The following is a 16730-nucleotide window of genomic DNA, read 5'->3' as shown; positions in this document are numbered from 1 at the left end:
TCTGTTTCGTTTTCATGGATTTTATTTTGGTTAGAATAACAACCAACGACCAACAAAAGGTAGAAATTATTTCGGTTGCCAAAATTGCGTGCCAAAAAAATAATGTTTTGTGTGTGGTAGCCCAGGTTAATATGATCGATAATGAAATGAAAATTGAACCGAAAAAATTTTTTACCCAAAGTAAAAGAAAGAAAACTACCACCAACAACAAATGGAAAGAATCCTGGATCACTATAGGAAACTAGCGATGATGATGATGATGGTGAACGGAATCTACACGGAAAATAAATTGATCAACGGAACAACGGTTGTTGTTGTCGTTGTTGATGGTGATGATGATGACAACTGGAATTGTTTCCCAAGAAGAATATGAGAAAAAGAAAAAAGTGGGAAAATTGACCCGAAACGAGAGAAAAAAAAGTTATTTACCAATGACAACCAGATGATGAAAATGAAAAACCTTCTGTAATAATGGATTCTGGATTCTAAAACATTGTCATAATGTTACTACCTACCCATACCTTACCTAACTTACTTAGTTAGTTTTGGTTAGTTACTTTGAAATGAATTTCCAACAACCGAACAACAACTCAGAACAAATGAATCAATCAAATGAAACGCCTTATTTTACCTTCCTTTTTTTGTAAATTGTTTAGTTTGGATTCTGTAATAGTCTGGGGATGGTCCATGAAAGAAGAAAAAGAAAAAGAATCTTATTTGAAATCCAAACACTGAATTATCAAGTGGAAAACCAGAATAAAAAAACCAAACATGACATTCAGAGACAAACTAATAGAATCAAGAATCAAAAAGAAATGTCATTATGACGAATTGAAAACAAGAAGAAGATTTAATTCAATATTGACAAAAATCGATTCAAAAAATTCTGTTTCTTTCCGCAAGAATCGTAATGAAATTTTAGTGTAAAATTTTTCGTTTCTACGAAATTCTCTGTGTTTGTGTGTTTGTGTTTTCAAATGAGATCCAGAATTTCATTTCATTTGGATGATAGATTTGAAACCAACAACAACAACGACGACCAATGTGTCAAACGAATGTGATTCATCAAGAATAATAACCAGAATAAAAAACCAGAATTAAAAATATTGAATTTCCATTCCAAACATGTACCATCATCATCATTATCATCTTGTTTTTCATCTATAGATCTATATCTACCTGAGTGTAATCTATCATCATCATCCATTCATTGACCATCAACAACATCGTGATCATAAATCGTTCAGGTTGTCATCATCATCATCATCATTTTGCCTTGTTTACCACAGGTTTTGTAGCCAACCAAAAAAGCCATTCATATTCGTCCATTTTAACTATTTTAACATGATGATGATAAAATGCTATTGTCATCTTCAGGAAAGCAAAACAAAAAAAACGAATATAGTCCATGTTTTTTTTTTCTCTTTGATAATAACATTGAAAAATAGGAAACATCATTTTTGTCCACTACATCCGAATTGTTAATAACAAAATAGCTAATAATAATGGAAGAAAAAATATGACACGCAGGTATAATAATGATTGTTGTCCATTCAGTGTCCAGTCAATGTCTTTTTTTATTATCGTTGTCTTTGCAAGTGAAAATTCATTTCATTTTTCTCTCATTCACTCTATGTGTATTTGTTTCTTCAATATCTTCTTTCCTCACCGATATCCACCAATCAGCTAGCCAAACCAAAATGAAAATATGACATGTTCATAGATAACAACAAAGCATTCATTCATTCATTCTTTCATTTGATTGTCATCATCATCATCGTATCAGACAATATTTACCTTGTTTTTTTTTTTTTTTTTTTTGTTTTAGTTTCACGAAAACTTTCATATCTTTTTTTTCATATTGATTCTATTCGACCATTTCGTTGTCATTTTTTTTCCGTATTTTTTTCCCGAGAAAAATATCTAGGTAAAAAATACTTGTTGGCTGTGTATAATATTTCATCAAATCATTTGGCTTCGTTTCGGTTCGATTCAATTTCGATTTTTTTTTCATTTAACACTGTTGTTTCTTTCGTAACTTTATCATCATCATCGTCATTATTATTGTTATGAAAACCACAACCATAATCATCATCATCGACAACAATCATTATTATCATCAACAGCCGAATAGATCGAACAACAACAGCAACAATATTATTATTATTATTGTCATTGAATGATCAATTTTTTCAGCAACAGATCCTTATAAACTTAGGTACTGTTGCCATAATCATCATCATTATTATTATCATCATCATCAAGGTGATGGTACTGAGAGTTTTTTTTTCAGTCATCGTCTTCTTCGTGCTATCCATCTTTTGATTTCTTCTTCTTCTTTTTAATGATTGAGTGATTTTCTATAGGTGACTATCAACCAAACAACCCAACCAAACCAAACCAAACCAACCAAACAATCACAAATATTGCAGTGCAATTGCACGATTATTATTCGTTATCATATAGAAGCAAAAGACAACCAAATATTCTCGATAGATTTTCAATTGTTCTTTTCTTTTCTTTCTTTCTCTCTCACTCAATCATTCATTTCATCGTTTTTTCTTTATCAAAGATTTTCATATTGATAGGATGGTTCATAGATAGATAGATGGATTGAGAGAGAGAGAGAGAGAGAGAGAGAGAGAGAGAGAGAGAGAGAGAGAGAGAGAGAGAGAGAGAAAAGACAAAGAAAAAAGTTATGCGAAAGACAATCTTGTTGTTGTCATTGTGAAATGAAGAAGATGAAGAAGAAATAAGAGAGACAAACCAAGAACATCTGAAAGAATTGTAAAAAATTTTGTTACTTTTTTTCATTTGATTTTCATCCAGGTAAATCTTCTTCTTTTGAATTGTTCCCAACATCATTGTGAAAGAAAGCGGAAACCCAAACATTTCCTGTTCAAAAATCAAAAATACAGTGTGTGTGCGTTTTGTAAAATACCGTTTTGCAACGACAATCGACAACAACAACAATAGTGGTGGTTTTCTATTTCGTAGAAAATTAACCAAATGTTTCCTATTCTGCATCATCCGTTCATCATCAAATCAAATCAATACTTTTCAACCATCTGACTATTTAATAGTTGCAATTGGTTAAAACAAGCAACAGCAGGAACAACAACAATAACAACAGAAAAAAAAGTGGCAGGTGGCCAAAGGGTTGCTGTTGCTGTGTTATGTTTTCGCAAATGGAGGCAAAACTTTGGAATCAAATGTCCAACAACCATACAACAACAACAACAACAAATTGATCTGATCTATTTGCTATTGAACACCTATTGAACTTTTCAAATTTCAAAACTGATTCGATTCGTTTGCTGTTCATTGTGCTTTCATCATCATTATTGGACAGAAAAAACCCAAAACCAAAACGAAGGAGGAAAGAAAAAAAAATTGAAACCAGAAGCTGTCAAATAATGAAAAAAATTGAAAAAAAAACCTGGCCCCAGCAAATCAGCAAACAACAAATGTACTATATATTCAGTGACCATCACCATATTGTGTATGTATGCTATTCATCATTTTGACCATCATCATCATCATCCTAGGCCTTAGCCAAAAATTATTATTATTATTATTAAAACCTATCTGAAAAAAATCATCGTTGTCGTGGTTTGATTTTTTCTGATTTTTTTTCTTTGACTAACCTGACTGAATGACAGACTAGCTGACCAATAGTTTGTTTGTGTTTGTGTGCTTGTATATACCTAAAATTGGTGAATATTATTAATATCAGGAAAAATAAAGCAACCAAATGGCATATAGTCAATTCTAGTCAATTTTCATTCATTCATTTCATTTCATTTTGAACCGAAATTATGGTCATCATCCTGACAATCAATAATAACATAGAAAAAAAAAGGAACCCAAAAAAAATGAAATGAAAAAATAGGCGGTCGGTCACGTGTTGTTTTTTTTTGTTGTTGGTCACATTGTTTTCTCAGTGAATCCAAAATGTCGTTGTTGTTGTCGTCATCATCATTGTTATTATCATCATCATCATGATTCATTAATAAACTGACCTTCCAACTGACCACCACCATCATCATCATCATTAGATCAAGTTTTTTTAGGTTGGTTATTTGGCTCTTTGGCACCTAGTCACACATCATTATCACCCATCCAAACCATTAGACATTATCACCCAAATCATTATTAGTGATCAAACAACGAAAAGAATTGAAAATCTTTGATTTTTCAGTTGTTGTTGAATCTTCGATCTTTTATGATCATTCAGTATTCAGTCGAAAATTTTTTTGATAAATATCATCAAATTCATATAATCTGTTCTTTTTTTACGAACAAAAAAAAAATATGAATTCTTATTTTAATTATTCATCAACGGCTGAATGGCCATCAGCGCCACCACCATCATCAATAATATCATCATCGACAACTATAACCGATCCAAATCCATCATTGTCAACCATGACAACAACAACATTACCATCAGCAATGTATACAGCCACTTCGATTACTACTGTTGCGGCTGCTGAAGCTACAGCAGCAGTTGCATCAGCAGCAGTAACAGCGTTAACCGCATCAAATCCTCAAAGTTCATTGCAACAACGTTTTAATAATTTAAATCATTCTAGTCGATCATCATCATCATCATCACCACCACCATCATCAACACAATATAATCAAGGTAATATCATTCAACAACAACAACAACCTAATCAATTTACCTCAGCCGCTGCTGCTGCTGTTGCCGCAGCATATTATAATGATAATAAAGGTTATCAAAATGGTTATCATGGATCATCGCCATCACCATCAACAATCATGAATGCAAGATATACTTCCACAATTCCGAATAATCATCATCGTTATCAACAACAACAACAACAACCGGTAGGATTATTACAATCGCAACAACAACAACAAACACCACCATCATCATATCAACATCCATTTTATAATGAATTTGTATTCGGTAATCATCATCATCATCATCATCAAGCTTTACATAATCCGCATCATCATAATCTACCTCCAACTAGTTGTCCATATCCACCACCATCATCGAATCACTATAGCAATCATTTAGACATGATTGCACCACCCCTACCCCCACCATTACCACCACCACCATCATCATATGAATTAATTCCACAAACAATATCGATTATGGATGATATTGGATCGCCAAATAATAATAATCGTCCAATTGATTTGATCAATTCATCATCATCATCTGCAACTGCAAACGATATAGGAATTAACATTGATCAACAGCAACGTTTATTTCGTTCAAAAATTATTGAAACTGATCCAAATTGCAATATAGAATCAACAACAACAAAATTACAATCGGAAACATTAATAACATCGAAAACACCCACTGGTGGTGGTGGTAGGGGTTATCAAATATCAATCAAAAATTATAAAAATGATGCGGATGATGGAGATTTGGAAGAAGAAGATAATTCCATTGATTTATCATCAACAAAACATCAACATAATCAACCAGAACGATCATTAACACCTATGGATAATGATAGCAATCATACACCACCACCACCATTATCATCATCAACATCATCATCATCATCATCAACAACATCATCATCAATGAATACAAATTTACATCATCATTCGCATCATCTTTATTCACACCATCTTAATCAACAGCAACAACAACAACATTATCAACAACAACAACAACAACAACAAAAATCACCAACATCAAATTCAACAACATCAACATCATCATCATCATTTTTTCCATGGATGAAATCTTATCAAGGTAACTTTTTGTTTTGTTTTGTTTTGTTTTAAATCCAGTAGCAAACGTGTTAAACACGTACCATTTAATTTAACTTAATTAAATTTTGTTTAATTAATTTTATTTAATTAATTTACTAATTAACAAAAACAACAACAAAGAAAAGAATCAACATGTTTTTTCATTTCAAAAATTGCATTTCATTTGTTGCTTTCTTTCTTTCCTTTCCTTTCTTGTTCTTGATCTTTACCAAAGAAGAAAAAAAGTCATAAATTACCTTAGTCTATATTTTTCTTTCCGTTTCGTTCTTCTCAATGACCACTTTTTCTTCCAACCAAAACACTGTTACATCATCATAATAATCATTGTAGTAGTAGTAGTGGTAGTAGCGAAGAAAATAAAGTTAAGTGCAAGTCTCTATATGATGATGATAAGTGTATCAATTTTTTGGTTCATAAGAAAACGATAAAAATGATGCATTATCATCTTTACATTCGTTTCTTTCCTTCATTGTGTTGACAATGAACACCTAATAAAAATTTGTTTGGCAAGAATAAAAATCCGTACAAACAAAACAAAACAAAACAAAATGAAAAGAATGGATAAAAGCGTTACGTAATAGCCGGTTTTTTTCTTGTATAAAAGTTACACAAAAAAGAAAATGGCAATAAATTTTAACAGAAATTTTACCAAAGAAAACAAAACAAAACACACATACATATAACATTACAGTATTTTAACCGCTTTATTTCCATCATTATGATTATAATAATGATGATGATGATACACTGATTCAAGTGGTTAATTTTGGTTTGGTTTTCTTTGATTCCTACTTGAATTGAATTATTATCATCATCATCATTCATGAAATGATTATCTTTTCCCCCTCCATTCACTTTTATTTACATTTAAAAAAAAGATTACATTACATAACCAACAACAATAAACAATGTAGTTTGTTTTTATAGCTCAATAAAAACAAAATTCAAACTAACTAACTGTGTTTGTTTGTGTAATAAATATCTTCAATCCCGTATTCGTATTTGCTCGTGCCTTTTTGACAAATGTTTTTTTGAATAACAGCAATAAAATATCATCATCGTCAAAGTTTTTTTATTGTTATTGTCGACGACTATAACCACAGAATGATGATTATTATTGCCACTTGAAAGTTAAATTACCGAATCTTTTTTTTCAATTACATTTTCCACATTGATTCATACATTCATTCATTCAGTGAATTAGGGAAAAAGATTTATTGGAAAGTTTTTTTTTCAAATGTCGAAACAACAAGTGGCAACAAGGATCATTAATGGATTTAATTTATGACGAAATTGGGGTAAAAAAAAACACCGAATTTTGATTGTAATTTTGCATGAAAAAAAGGTTTTTTTCATTTTTTGAAAAATCAAAATTTAATTAATAAATTGGAAACAAAATTAATAAGTTCAAAGACATGAATGACGAAATGACGAATGACTGAAAGTAAATTGAAAAAATAAAATGAATTATTCGATTATGAAGTGAATCCAAAGAAGTGAATCCAAAGTGAATCAAAAGAAGAAAAAACTGATTACCACAGTGGCGAGTGTGTGTTAATCAATCAATCATTTGTGAAATGAAAAATTTTCACTTATTTTTTTTTTTCTTCCAATCTACAGATAGATAACAAATCTAGATTATTATTTTTTTCAATTTTGCCAAAAAAATTTTGTTAACCATCAAGATCAATATCGTTGAATCCTGATGAAGAAGCTGCTGCTGTTGTCATCATCTTTATTTCATTTCAATGGGAAATGTATTTCATTTCAAACAAGAATTTCAAACATCTTTTTAAAAAAAAAACTAACCAATCATTTTATATGATCCACACATGACAGTTTTTCAGTGTGTTTTTCATTATATCATCATGTATTCAATGGTGGTAATCCAGAAAATCATTATTATTCATAATTCAGAATTTCAAAAGAAAGCAGAAAGAATAAAACAAGCCACTTTATCATAATCATCATCAAAGAATGTTTTTATTTCTTCGTCAAAAATATATATAGCAAAGGTAACTTAATTGGCTAAAATCGGTAGTATATCCATGCTTGTCATATGTTTATAATCATCATCATAATCATCATTATAAATATTCAAGCAGGTATTCTACAGGTAAATCTACCTGTATTTTCTCCTGTGTGTTTTTGGTCGATGTAAACACACACATAAACACACAGACAACCCCTTATTTTATATTCATTGGAAAACAAAAATTGTTTGAAACATTTTTCATCATCAAAACAAAAAAAAAAGTGACATAAGTTTTTTTTTCTTGAAACAAAAAATTTAGATCCTTTTTGTTGAAATGATAATTACATTCCTATTTAAACATGGTTTCATTCATTAGTGATCAGTGAGATGTGAATTTCTATTCGAAAAAGAAAGCAACAACAACAAAAAACAAGATTGGTCTGACACATTGATAATTGCCGTTTGTTTTCTGTTGTTTTGCGTAAATTTGACCACCTACTTTGATTTATGAATTTCAATAAAAAATTTTTTGATGAAATTAACTCAATGGATGTGGCAAATGATGATGTGTATGATGAGAAATCTTTCTGGTTTGATTTGAATACGTTATACACGTTATAATGGTTTGCTTGTTTGTTTGTTTCCCGGACCAGCAAAAAAAAGGTGTTGAAAACAAAAAAATCTGCAATCATTTTTCCAAAATCAAAAAAGACAAATATCTTACCTGGAAATAATAAAAAACCTAGAGCAAATATAAGAAGATAAGCTAGATGTTGACGAATTTTTTTTCGGAAACATTCATTAACAACAAGTTACTACATTACATTTAATATAGGTAAATCTCAAACATCATCATCATCATTCTTATCATTTGTTTTTCCCCATTTAAACAAACAAACTAGATTGAAAACACAAAGGGGGAAATCCATTGAAAAATCCATCAGGAACATTTTTTTTTGCTTTGTTAATAATCAAGATTATCACCTGTCATCAATGGAAATGCAAAAAAAAAAAAAACATCTGTCATAAGCGACAACTATACTTTTTGACATGTGACATTATCATTATCATCTCGTTTGCTTTTTTTGATGAACTATATATATTTGAAAAACAAACTTTTATATAGAACATTCTTCGCTTTTGTTAAAATACTTTTGCTTGCTTGTTTTGCTTTTCAAAACATTCTTTACTTTGTTTGTTTGGATCCATATTTTCTTATCTTGTCATTTTTTCTATTTGTTTTTTTCTTCTGTTTTTTTCGTTTCTTTCAAAAATAGATTCTGGTCATGGACCAAAACGAACACGACAAACATATACTCGTTATCAAACACTGGAATTGGAAAAAGAATTTCATTTTAATCGTTATTTAACACGTAGACGTCGTATTGAAATTGCACATTCATTAGGATTGACTGAACGACAGATAAAAATTTGGTTTCAAAATCGTCGCATGAAAGCTAAAAAAGAAATAAAAGTTAAATGTAATTCAACAATAACAATAACAAATGAATTAATAAATCATCATCAACAACAACAAGAACTTCAACAACATTTACATCATTTAAATCATTCACATCTGAATCAATTGAATCATTCGCATCATTTAAATCACCTGAATAATCATCATCATCATTTGTTAACCCCAGCAACAACAAATGGCAATAATATTTGTGGATCAATCAACAACAACAATTTAGCAACAATGATTAGTGGTAGTAATGGTGGAACAAACAACAATAATCATACACAAGAATTTGAATCAAATACGGGTAGTAAAAATCTTCATCAAAATCCAATTCCCAATGCTGATAATGTCGATGATGAAGATGATGATGATGATTGTTTACAGTAGTCATTATCGATTAGTTGATTTTTTTTTCTCTCGCTCTACTTCATCACAGATATATTTCTGGTGGAAAATCATCATCATCCTCATCAACTTTTTTTTTTCTTGAATCAAAACAAAAACAAATAATTAGCCAGAATCTCATATCCATATTGTAACCATCCATTCATTGATTTTTTTGATAGTCACTTTTTCCTTCTTTTTTGATCTAATTTGTAGAAAATACTCAAACTTAACATTGACTTAACATTTAGGGAGATTTTTTTATTTTCTTTTTCTTTTGTAATTTTTTTTTCTTTTGAAAATTTGAATTAAAAAAAATTATTCCAAAAAACTTGAATCAAAAATTCGTTTCAGAAATCATCCAGAAAAATTGATCAAAGCAGCAGCAGCAGCAGCATTTGATGTTTATCTTTACCCAGCGACAATCCAAAAAAGATATGGCCAGAAACGACAAGGAGAAAAACTCCAAACTAGTGTGTTTCTCATAAACTTTTTTACCTTATTGAACACACACACACACACAGAGACCGAGACATTATTAACAGTTTATTTTAAGGTACGAAAAACTAGCAAAAAACTGAAAAGAACGAACTGAAACGAACAAGAAAAAAACTGAAATATACATGTCAAACCAACAATAAAGATCATTAATCATATTCTTTTCCTCTATACATATTTTCTTTTTCTATTTGGGATGTAGGTGTGTTTGTCGCGATATGTATTTTCGTATGTGCGAATGGTTATAGTGGTGATGGTTAAGTCTCAATCCAAAGAAGCTAGGTCTTTGCTTTAACGAAGAACTGAAGAAAAACAAAACGAAAATTTCATATTTTCACATGTCAAACGTCTTTATTTTCTTTTCATTTCTTTCGTTTTTCATTTTGTTTTCCGAATATTTTCTTCTTCTTTGGTCCAATCATAAAAAAAACTGTCACATTTGTGTTTGACATTTCAATGTTGACGACGACGACAACGATGGTTGCGATAGTTTTGTTGGTTGACTGTATCAGGCAATATCAGTTTTTTTTTGGTTGGAATCCTGATGTTCGGGTATTATTATTATTTTTGTGTTTTCCTATCGGGTAATAGAGAAAAGAAAGAAACTTACTTTTATGAAATTTTGACAGGTTGAATATCAAAATGAAACGAAAATGAAAAACGAAAAACGAAAGAAATTAGATCTGAATATTGACATGACAATGTTTCTGAATTTAAAACTATAGAAAGTATGAAAAGAAAAAATTTAACTAAAAATTTCAACGAAAAAAATTCTTTCAGAAGAAAAAAATCTTAATTGACGTTTCACCAAAACCAAACGAAGGAAAAACAAAATTCTAATGTTTTTTACGAGAAACGAAGAAAACGAAGAGAAATACATTTTTGTTTCTTTATCATCAATAAACTGAGTGAAAAAAATGGAAAAAAATATACAGAGTGACTAAAACCAAAACGAAAAACTGAAATAAGAATAATGTAAAGACAATAATAAGACAAAACGAAAAAACAAATAAACAAATGAATGAATTGAATGAATAGAAAAGATGTGAAGAGACAACGACGACTACGACGAAGACGACTACGACGACGATGGATGATAAATGATGTTGCGGTTCGGTTGAGCTTGTTTGTTTTGTTTTGTTTTATTTTTGCCTGCTTAAGACACATTGTTTTTTGTTGGTTGGTTGTTGATTTTCTACGAAAATTTTCTTGCTTCATTTTCATTTTTATTTCGGGTTATATTTTCATTTATAAGTTTGTTCGTATAGTTCTTGTCGTTTTACATTTTGCATCCTTAGCTAGCAAACGAAGAAATGAGAGAAAAAAACATTATGAAAGAATATCTTTTTTTTCTGAATTTTTTGGGGGATAAAATGAATGTAGTTAGTAAACTAACTAAGTAAATGTTTTATCAATTATAAATTTTGAATTAATTAATGTCATCAGACGAAAAAGCATTGAGAAAAAGTTGATATAATCGAATCTGATGCCCGGATATGATGGAAGAATAGAAAAATGAAAATTGTTGAACCAAAAACAAACGACAGCTGTGCTAAAATGTTTTTGACAAAACCAAGGTTTTTTTCACCAATCATATCATCATCATCATCGATGACATTCACTGATCTTTCGGAAAAACCAAAAAAAAACAAACAAAATTTTATTGATCCATTTGACATTTCATCGATTTTATTGATATTTTTCATATGCAGACAAGAAAACATGAATCCAATCTACTACATGTGTATATAGAGCGAAGGATAAACTTCAACAAAAAAAAACCGTTATGGTTGATATTTGTTTTTTCATTATTCAATTTTTGGTGTTTATTCGGTTTTTTCGTTCGGTTTTTTTGGACGGAAGAAAGTTTTATCCGAAACAGAAAAAAATATTTTTCAGTGATAGAGAAAACAAGAAAAAACAAACTATAACCCGTATGGAATAGGGTGGATGGATAAATAGGAACCCAAAACAAAAAAACAGAGTGGAATATAAAAACGAAAAAACAAAAAATATAGAATCATTCATCATCATCACTTCATGTCTCTCCGACTGTCTGTCATTTTCTCCAATTTTCTCCAAAAAATTTTTGACTTTTCTCTTTTACCATTTAATATTTTCAAACATCAAACATCAAACAACCAAAAAAAAAAATTATTCTTTCTTTGGTCGTCATCATCATCATATCCATATCAATGTATAGTATCAAAGTGTGCAGTCAGTAGTTAGTTGTCAGTCGTTCATTTCGATAGATAATATGGTAATGGTTTGGTAACGAAAGAACGAAAACGAAAAGATATTTTCATTTTCTCTGGAAAATGTCAGTCGACGACGAAGAGAAAAAATTGAATTGAAACGAAATGAAACTGGCAATCATACATAAGCAGAGTAAGATGATTGAGAAAAAAAAGGGTCAACAACAACAACAAACAAACAAACAAATATGGAATCACCCCTTTTTTTTTGGTAAAAGAGGGTAAACATCACTATTTCGTTCTGTTTTTCTGGATTCTATGACCAGAAAGAAGATTGACATATCAATTCGATAACAACAACAACATGAATGAATGTAAGAACCAGCCAAACATATACGAATATAGAATCCAAAAAGCCAGTAAAGAAACGATCACTTCACTTGTCAATCAAAATTTTTAATCATCTTTAACGTTTACTGACTTTTGTTCGTTCGTTGAAATGATGCTTAAAATTCTTGGCTGACTTGGCTGATTGACTGAGCTGGTTGTTCACCTGTTCAAATCATCATATGTCAAATAATTTTTTTTTTTTTTTTTTGGTTTTTGTGTTCAAAAGCCCGGATCAAACTACTAAAAATATTGATTTATATAGTCTTTGTTTCTGTTTCTGTTCGGTGTTTTTGTTTGTTTTTAAATCAAATCACGTTTTTTCTTGTTGTTTTTGCTGTGCGCACCGGTTTTCATGATTTTAATTATCCAGAACATCAGGTAGACAATATTTTTTTTCTTCATAGACAATTAAGAACCTACAGCATTGTTTTTTAGCCAAAAAACAAACAAACAAAAACTTTTGGCATTTTCTGTTCATCTGGTTCATCATCATTTAATCTTTAAAATTTATCGACCGATTCAATAATAAAAATGGAATGAAAATCGGTTGAATGAAAATCTAGGATTTTAGTTTCGTTTGTTGCTGATGTTTTTGGTTTTTGGAAAATCAATTATTAACCACCAAAAAAACAACAAACGTAATCATCATATTTAGTTGTTTTTTTATTTACTTATCATTTGCGATGTAACGTAATATAATAACCTCAACCATGATGATGATGATGATCTATTGATGTTTGATGCAAAACAAAACAAGCAAACAAACAGGTAAAAATCAAACAAGCAAACAAACATCGTGTACTTTTTGTTTTTGGTTTCGATCTGGCCATAGCATTCATTCATTCCTCAGGAGCTCAGTGATAGCCGAAGACATCTTTTTAGATTCATCAAAAAGATAATTTTTGCAAGATAAAAGTTAATTAATTATGATGAATTACAAACCTAAGTTTGTTGTTGTTGTTGTTCATCATAATCATCATCACTTAGGGAAGAAAAAAACATAAATAAATAAATCTTTTAACCCTTATGATTGATAAAAAAAAAAAAAAAAAAAAGGAGAAAAAAAAAAAAAAAAAAAGAAAAAGAAACAAATTGGCCAGATGTTCCAGATATTTTCAGTACAAGTTCATGATCAATAATTATCATATGATTAAATGAATGAAGAAGAAAAAACAAGAAAGAAATTTTCAACACCTGATTAGAATGATGAGTTGATGTTGTTGATGACGGCCAAGTTTATCAAAAGGTAAATTGGCTACCTGATTTTTTTTTATCTGATCTATTTTTTCGCTGTTGCTGCTGCTGTTTTTTTTATTGAAAAAAACGACAACGGCGACAACGAAAACATGAAAAAAATGCTACCATTTTTTTTATTACATTAACAAACGACTACGACGATATTTGGGCCAAACACATTTGGCTAAATTGGGCCATAAATTTTCTTTACTAATTTTGTTGTTGTTGTTATTATTATTATTACGTAACAATAATATCACCATTAGGGTACTCCATATAAACAAAAAACAGATTGAAAATCTAAAGAATCTATTAAATAAAAAGATAAAAGAAAATAAAAACTCGTGCGCATCATCATAACTATGATGATCATTGATGATGATAATGATGGTCGGTATTTACAATTTAGTTTTCAATGTTGTAATTCGTTGTTGTTAGTGGTTGTTACTATTAATAGTTACGCTCTCTCTCTCTCTCTCCCGCTCTCAACCATAATAATTTATGAGGTTTTTTTTATGAGTTTTAAGCCGAAAACAACAGTCCGGAATAAAATACCGTAACATAGTTGAAGATTTTTTTGTTTTGTCGAAACACCAGCAACAGCAACATAAACATATTTATTATATGTGCAACAGGCTAGAACAAAACAAAACAAAACAAAAAAAAAATTTCTTTCGGAAAACAAAAATCAAAAAACAAAAAACAACCCGGGCAAAACAAACAAACAAAAACATTGATCATTTTAATTCATTGAAAACCGAAACTTTTTTCCAATGAAAACCAAAAGCCAAAAATCCAAACTGAAAAGTTTCATTTTTTTTCGAACGAAAAAATGGCCAAAATATTTATTTAGTCTATCATTAACGATCTATACAGATTTTCGGTCAAATTCGTTTTGCCGGCTAATATAATTAAGCAAGGATCAAAAAATGTTTAACCTTGTTTACATCTTTGATCGCACAGATGTCTATATGAACCCTCTTAAAAGCTAAATAGTTTTTTTGTTGGTCATCCACAAAATTCATTGACCTTGTTACAAGTTTTTTTTATTTACAAAGAATCTTTGAAATCATATTATTCTAACCAATGGAAAAGAAGAAGAACTTGTCAAATTTAAATTCACAGAATTTTATTTGCTGCAGAACTTTATTCAATTCAATTCACAAAGAATCGTTGTTGTTGTCGTCGTTTGACAACTCAAGAATAAATAAAAAGAAAAAACTGATCAGAAACTAAACAGAAACTAAAAATTGTTTGGTTTTTTGATGATGATGATGTTGAACCAAACTAAACAAACATGAAAATTCAGGGTATTAACATATCATTTTTATTATTATTATTATTACTATTATCATATGCGATACTTTAGCATCACATACAGACAAACAAACAGGGTACGAAGAAAGAAGGAAAAAAATCTATAATATTATTGGATATTTTTGTTGATGAAGTTTGACGTTTTCATTCTTTTGGTTTTTTCATTCTTTCTTTTCACTTTTTATTAGTGGGGGTATTTTGGTTGATGTTGGTGGTGGCGGTGGTTGTTGTTGTTTCATTTTTGACGGAAAAAAAAAGAAAAGAAACGATAATATTGAGCTTTTACGAATCTTTTCGTTCATTCGGTTCGTCGAACACACTTTTCACTCTCTCTGGTTTGCTATATCTGCTCCATAATTTTCTGTTGAATTGAAGCTTTTCATCGCTTTCTCAATGTAGATTCTTTGAAAAAAAATATATGAAAATGAAAAAAAGGAATTACATTCACGAATCAATAGTTTGAATACTAAACGAGTGGAAGAAAAAGGAAAAAAAGAAGAAAACGCAAAGCCAACCAACCAACCAACCAATGATCCTAACCGATGTTGATGGGCAATGTGATTTTTTTTTCCGTACATTTTCTTCACACACACACAGAATATTCTTTGAATAAGATGAATGAAGAATTTTTTTTTCATTGAAAATGTTGATATTTAAGAATTTTCTTAGGGATTATCATCATCAATGAATGAATGAATATGATCCATAACCAAGAATGAAGAAAATAGGAAAAAAAACTGTTAGTAATAAGGTCTGAAATCTTTTCTTTCTTTCGTTTTCGTTTCACCGTCTTTGCTTGCATTGATCAGATGATGATGAAAATTGAATCGTGATTATTCATATATAGTTTATGCACCGATATTCATTGTTGTTCATTTGATCAATTCAACAATGATAGATAGGAAACAGAAAGATTTTATGGAAAGAAAATATAAGCAAAAAAGGAAATAAGAGAAAGAAAATGATGGACACGTGAGTTACACAGATACAGAGTTAATCATTGATCATGATCAATGATAGATAGAGTAGAGTAAAGATCACGATTATCTTCTCCAAAATAGTATCATAAATCATTATTTTTTTAAAATATCATTTCAGTTTGGTTTGTTTGCTATTTTTTTCCATCTTTTTTTTTTTTTTGCTTGTGTTAAATATTCATATATGTCATTGGGATGTGTGTATCTTTGCAAGGAAAAAAAAGGAGCAAAATTCAATGAAGAAGATTGCTGATTACTGATAGCCAAATTCATTTATAAGGCAGGTATAATTGAAAAAAAATTTTGGTCATTTTTTCTTTCTGAATGTTTATTTCAGGGTCGAAAACTAACAAAATTTGATTAGTATTTTTCGAAATGAATTTCCAAATGAAATGTTGACACACAAAAACACACCGTTAGACAATGGATTTAAAAAATGATAAATAGGATTTTTCATTGAGGCAACGAAACAAGCTTGAAAAAAAGATGATTAAGTCGAAAGATAAGCATCCTTATTTTCTTCA

General features: G+C 29.8%; 1 protein-coding gene across 2 annotated transcripts; it reads left to right on the top strand.

Moving 5' to 3' along the window:
- The first annotated feature begins 2119 nt into the window (after positions 1-2119).
- On the top strand, positions 2120-9842 carry LOC113788834 (uncharacterized). Of its 2 annotated transcripts, XM_075821510.1 has the most exons (3): positions 2120-2218; positions 2830-5749; positions 9022-9842. In XM_075821510.1, the coding sequence occupies exons 2-3, from the start codon at positions 4315-4317 to the stop codon at positions 9594-9596; spliced, it is 2010 nt and encodes a 669-aa protein (XP_075677625.1). In that variant the 5' UTR covers positions 2120-2218; positions 2830-4314; the 3' UTR covers positions 9597-9842. The 2 variants fall into 2 exon arrangements, with proteins under 2 accessions (XP_075677625.1, XP_075677626.1); XM_075821511.1 differs by lacking the exon at positions 2120-2218 and having other exon boundaries at positions 2829-5749.
- The last annotated feature ends 6888 nt before the right edge of the window (positions 9843-16730 follow it).

Source organism: Dermatophagoides pteronyssinus, unplaced genomic scaffold (genome assembly GCF_027571235.1).
Source record: "Dermatophagoides pteronyssinus isolate colony J.1.1.1.1 unplaced genomic scaffold, Derpt_VIB-CSIC_2022.12 sq0011, whole genome shotgun sequence".
In the NCBI taxonomy this organism is placed as follows: Eukaryota; Metazoa; Arthropoda; class Arachnida; order Sarcoptiformes; family Pyroglyphidae; genus Dermatophagoides; species Dermatophagoides pteronyssinus.
The sequence above is the reverse complement of the archived record's forward strand: the minus strand, read 5'-3'. Positions and strand labels throughout refer to the sequence as shown.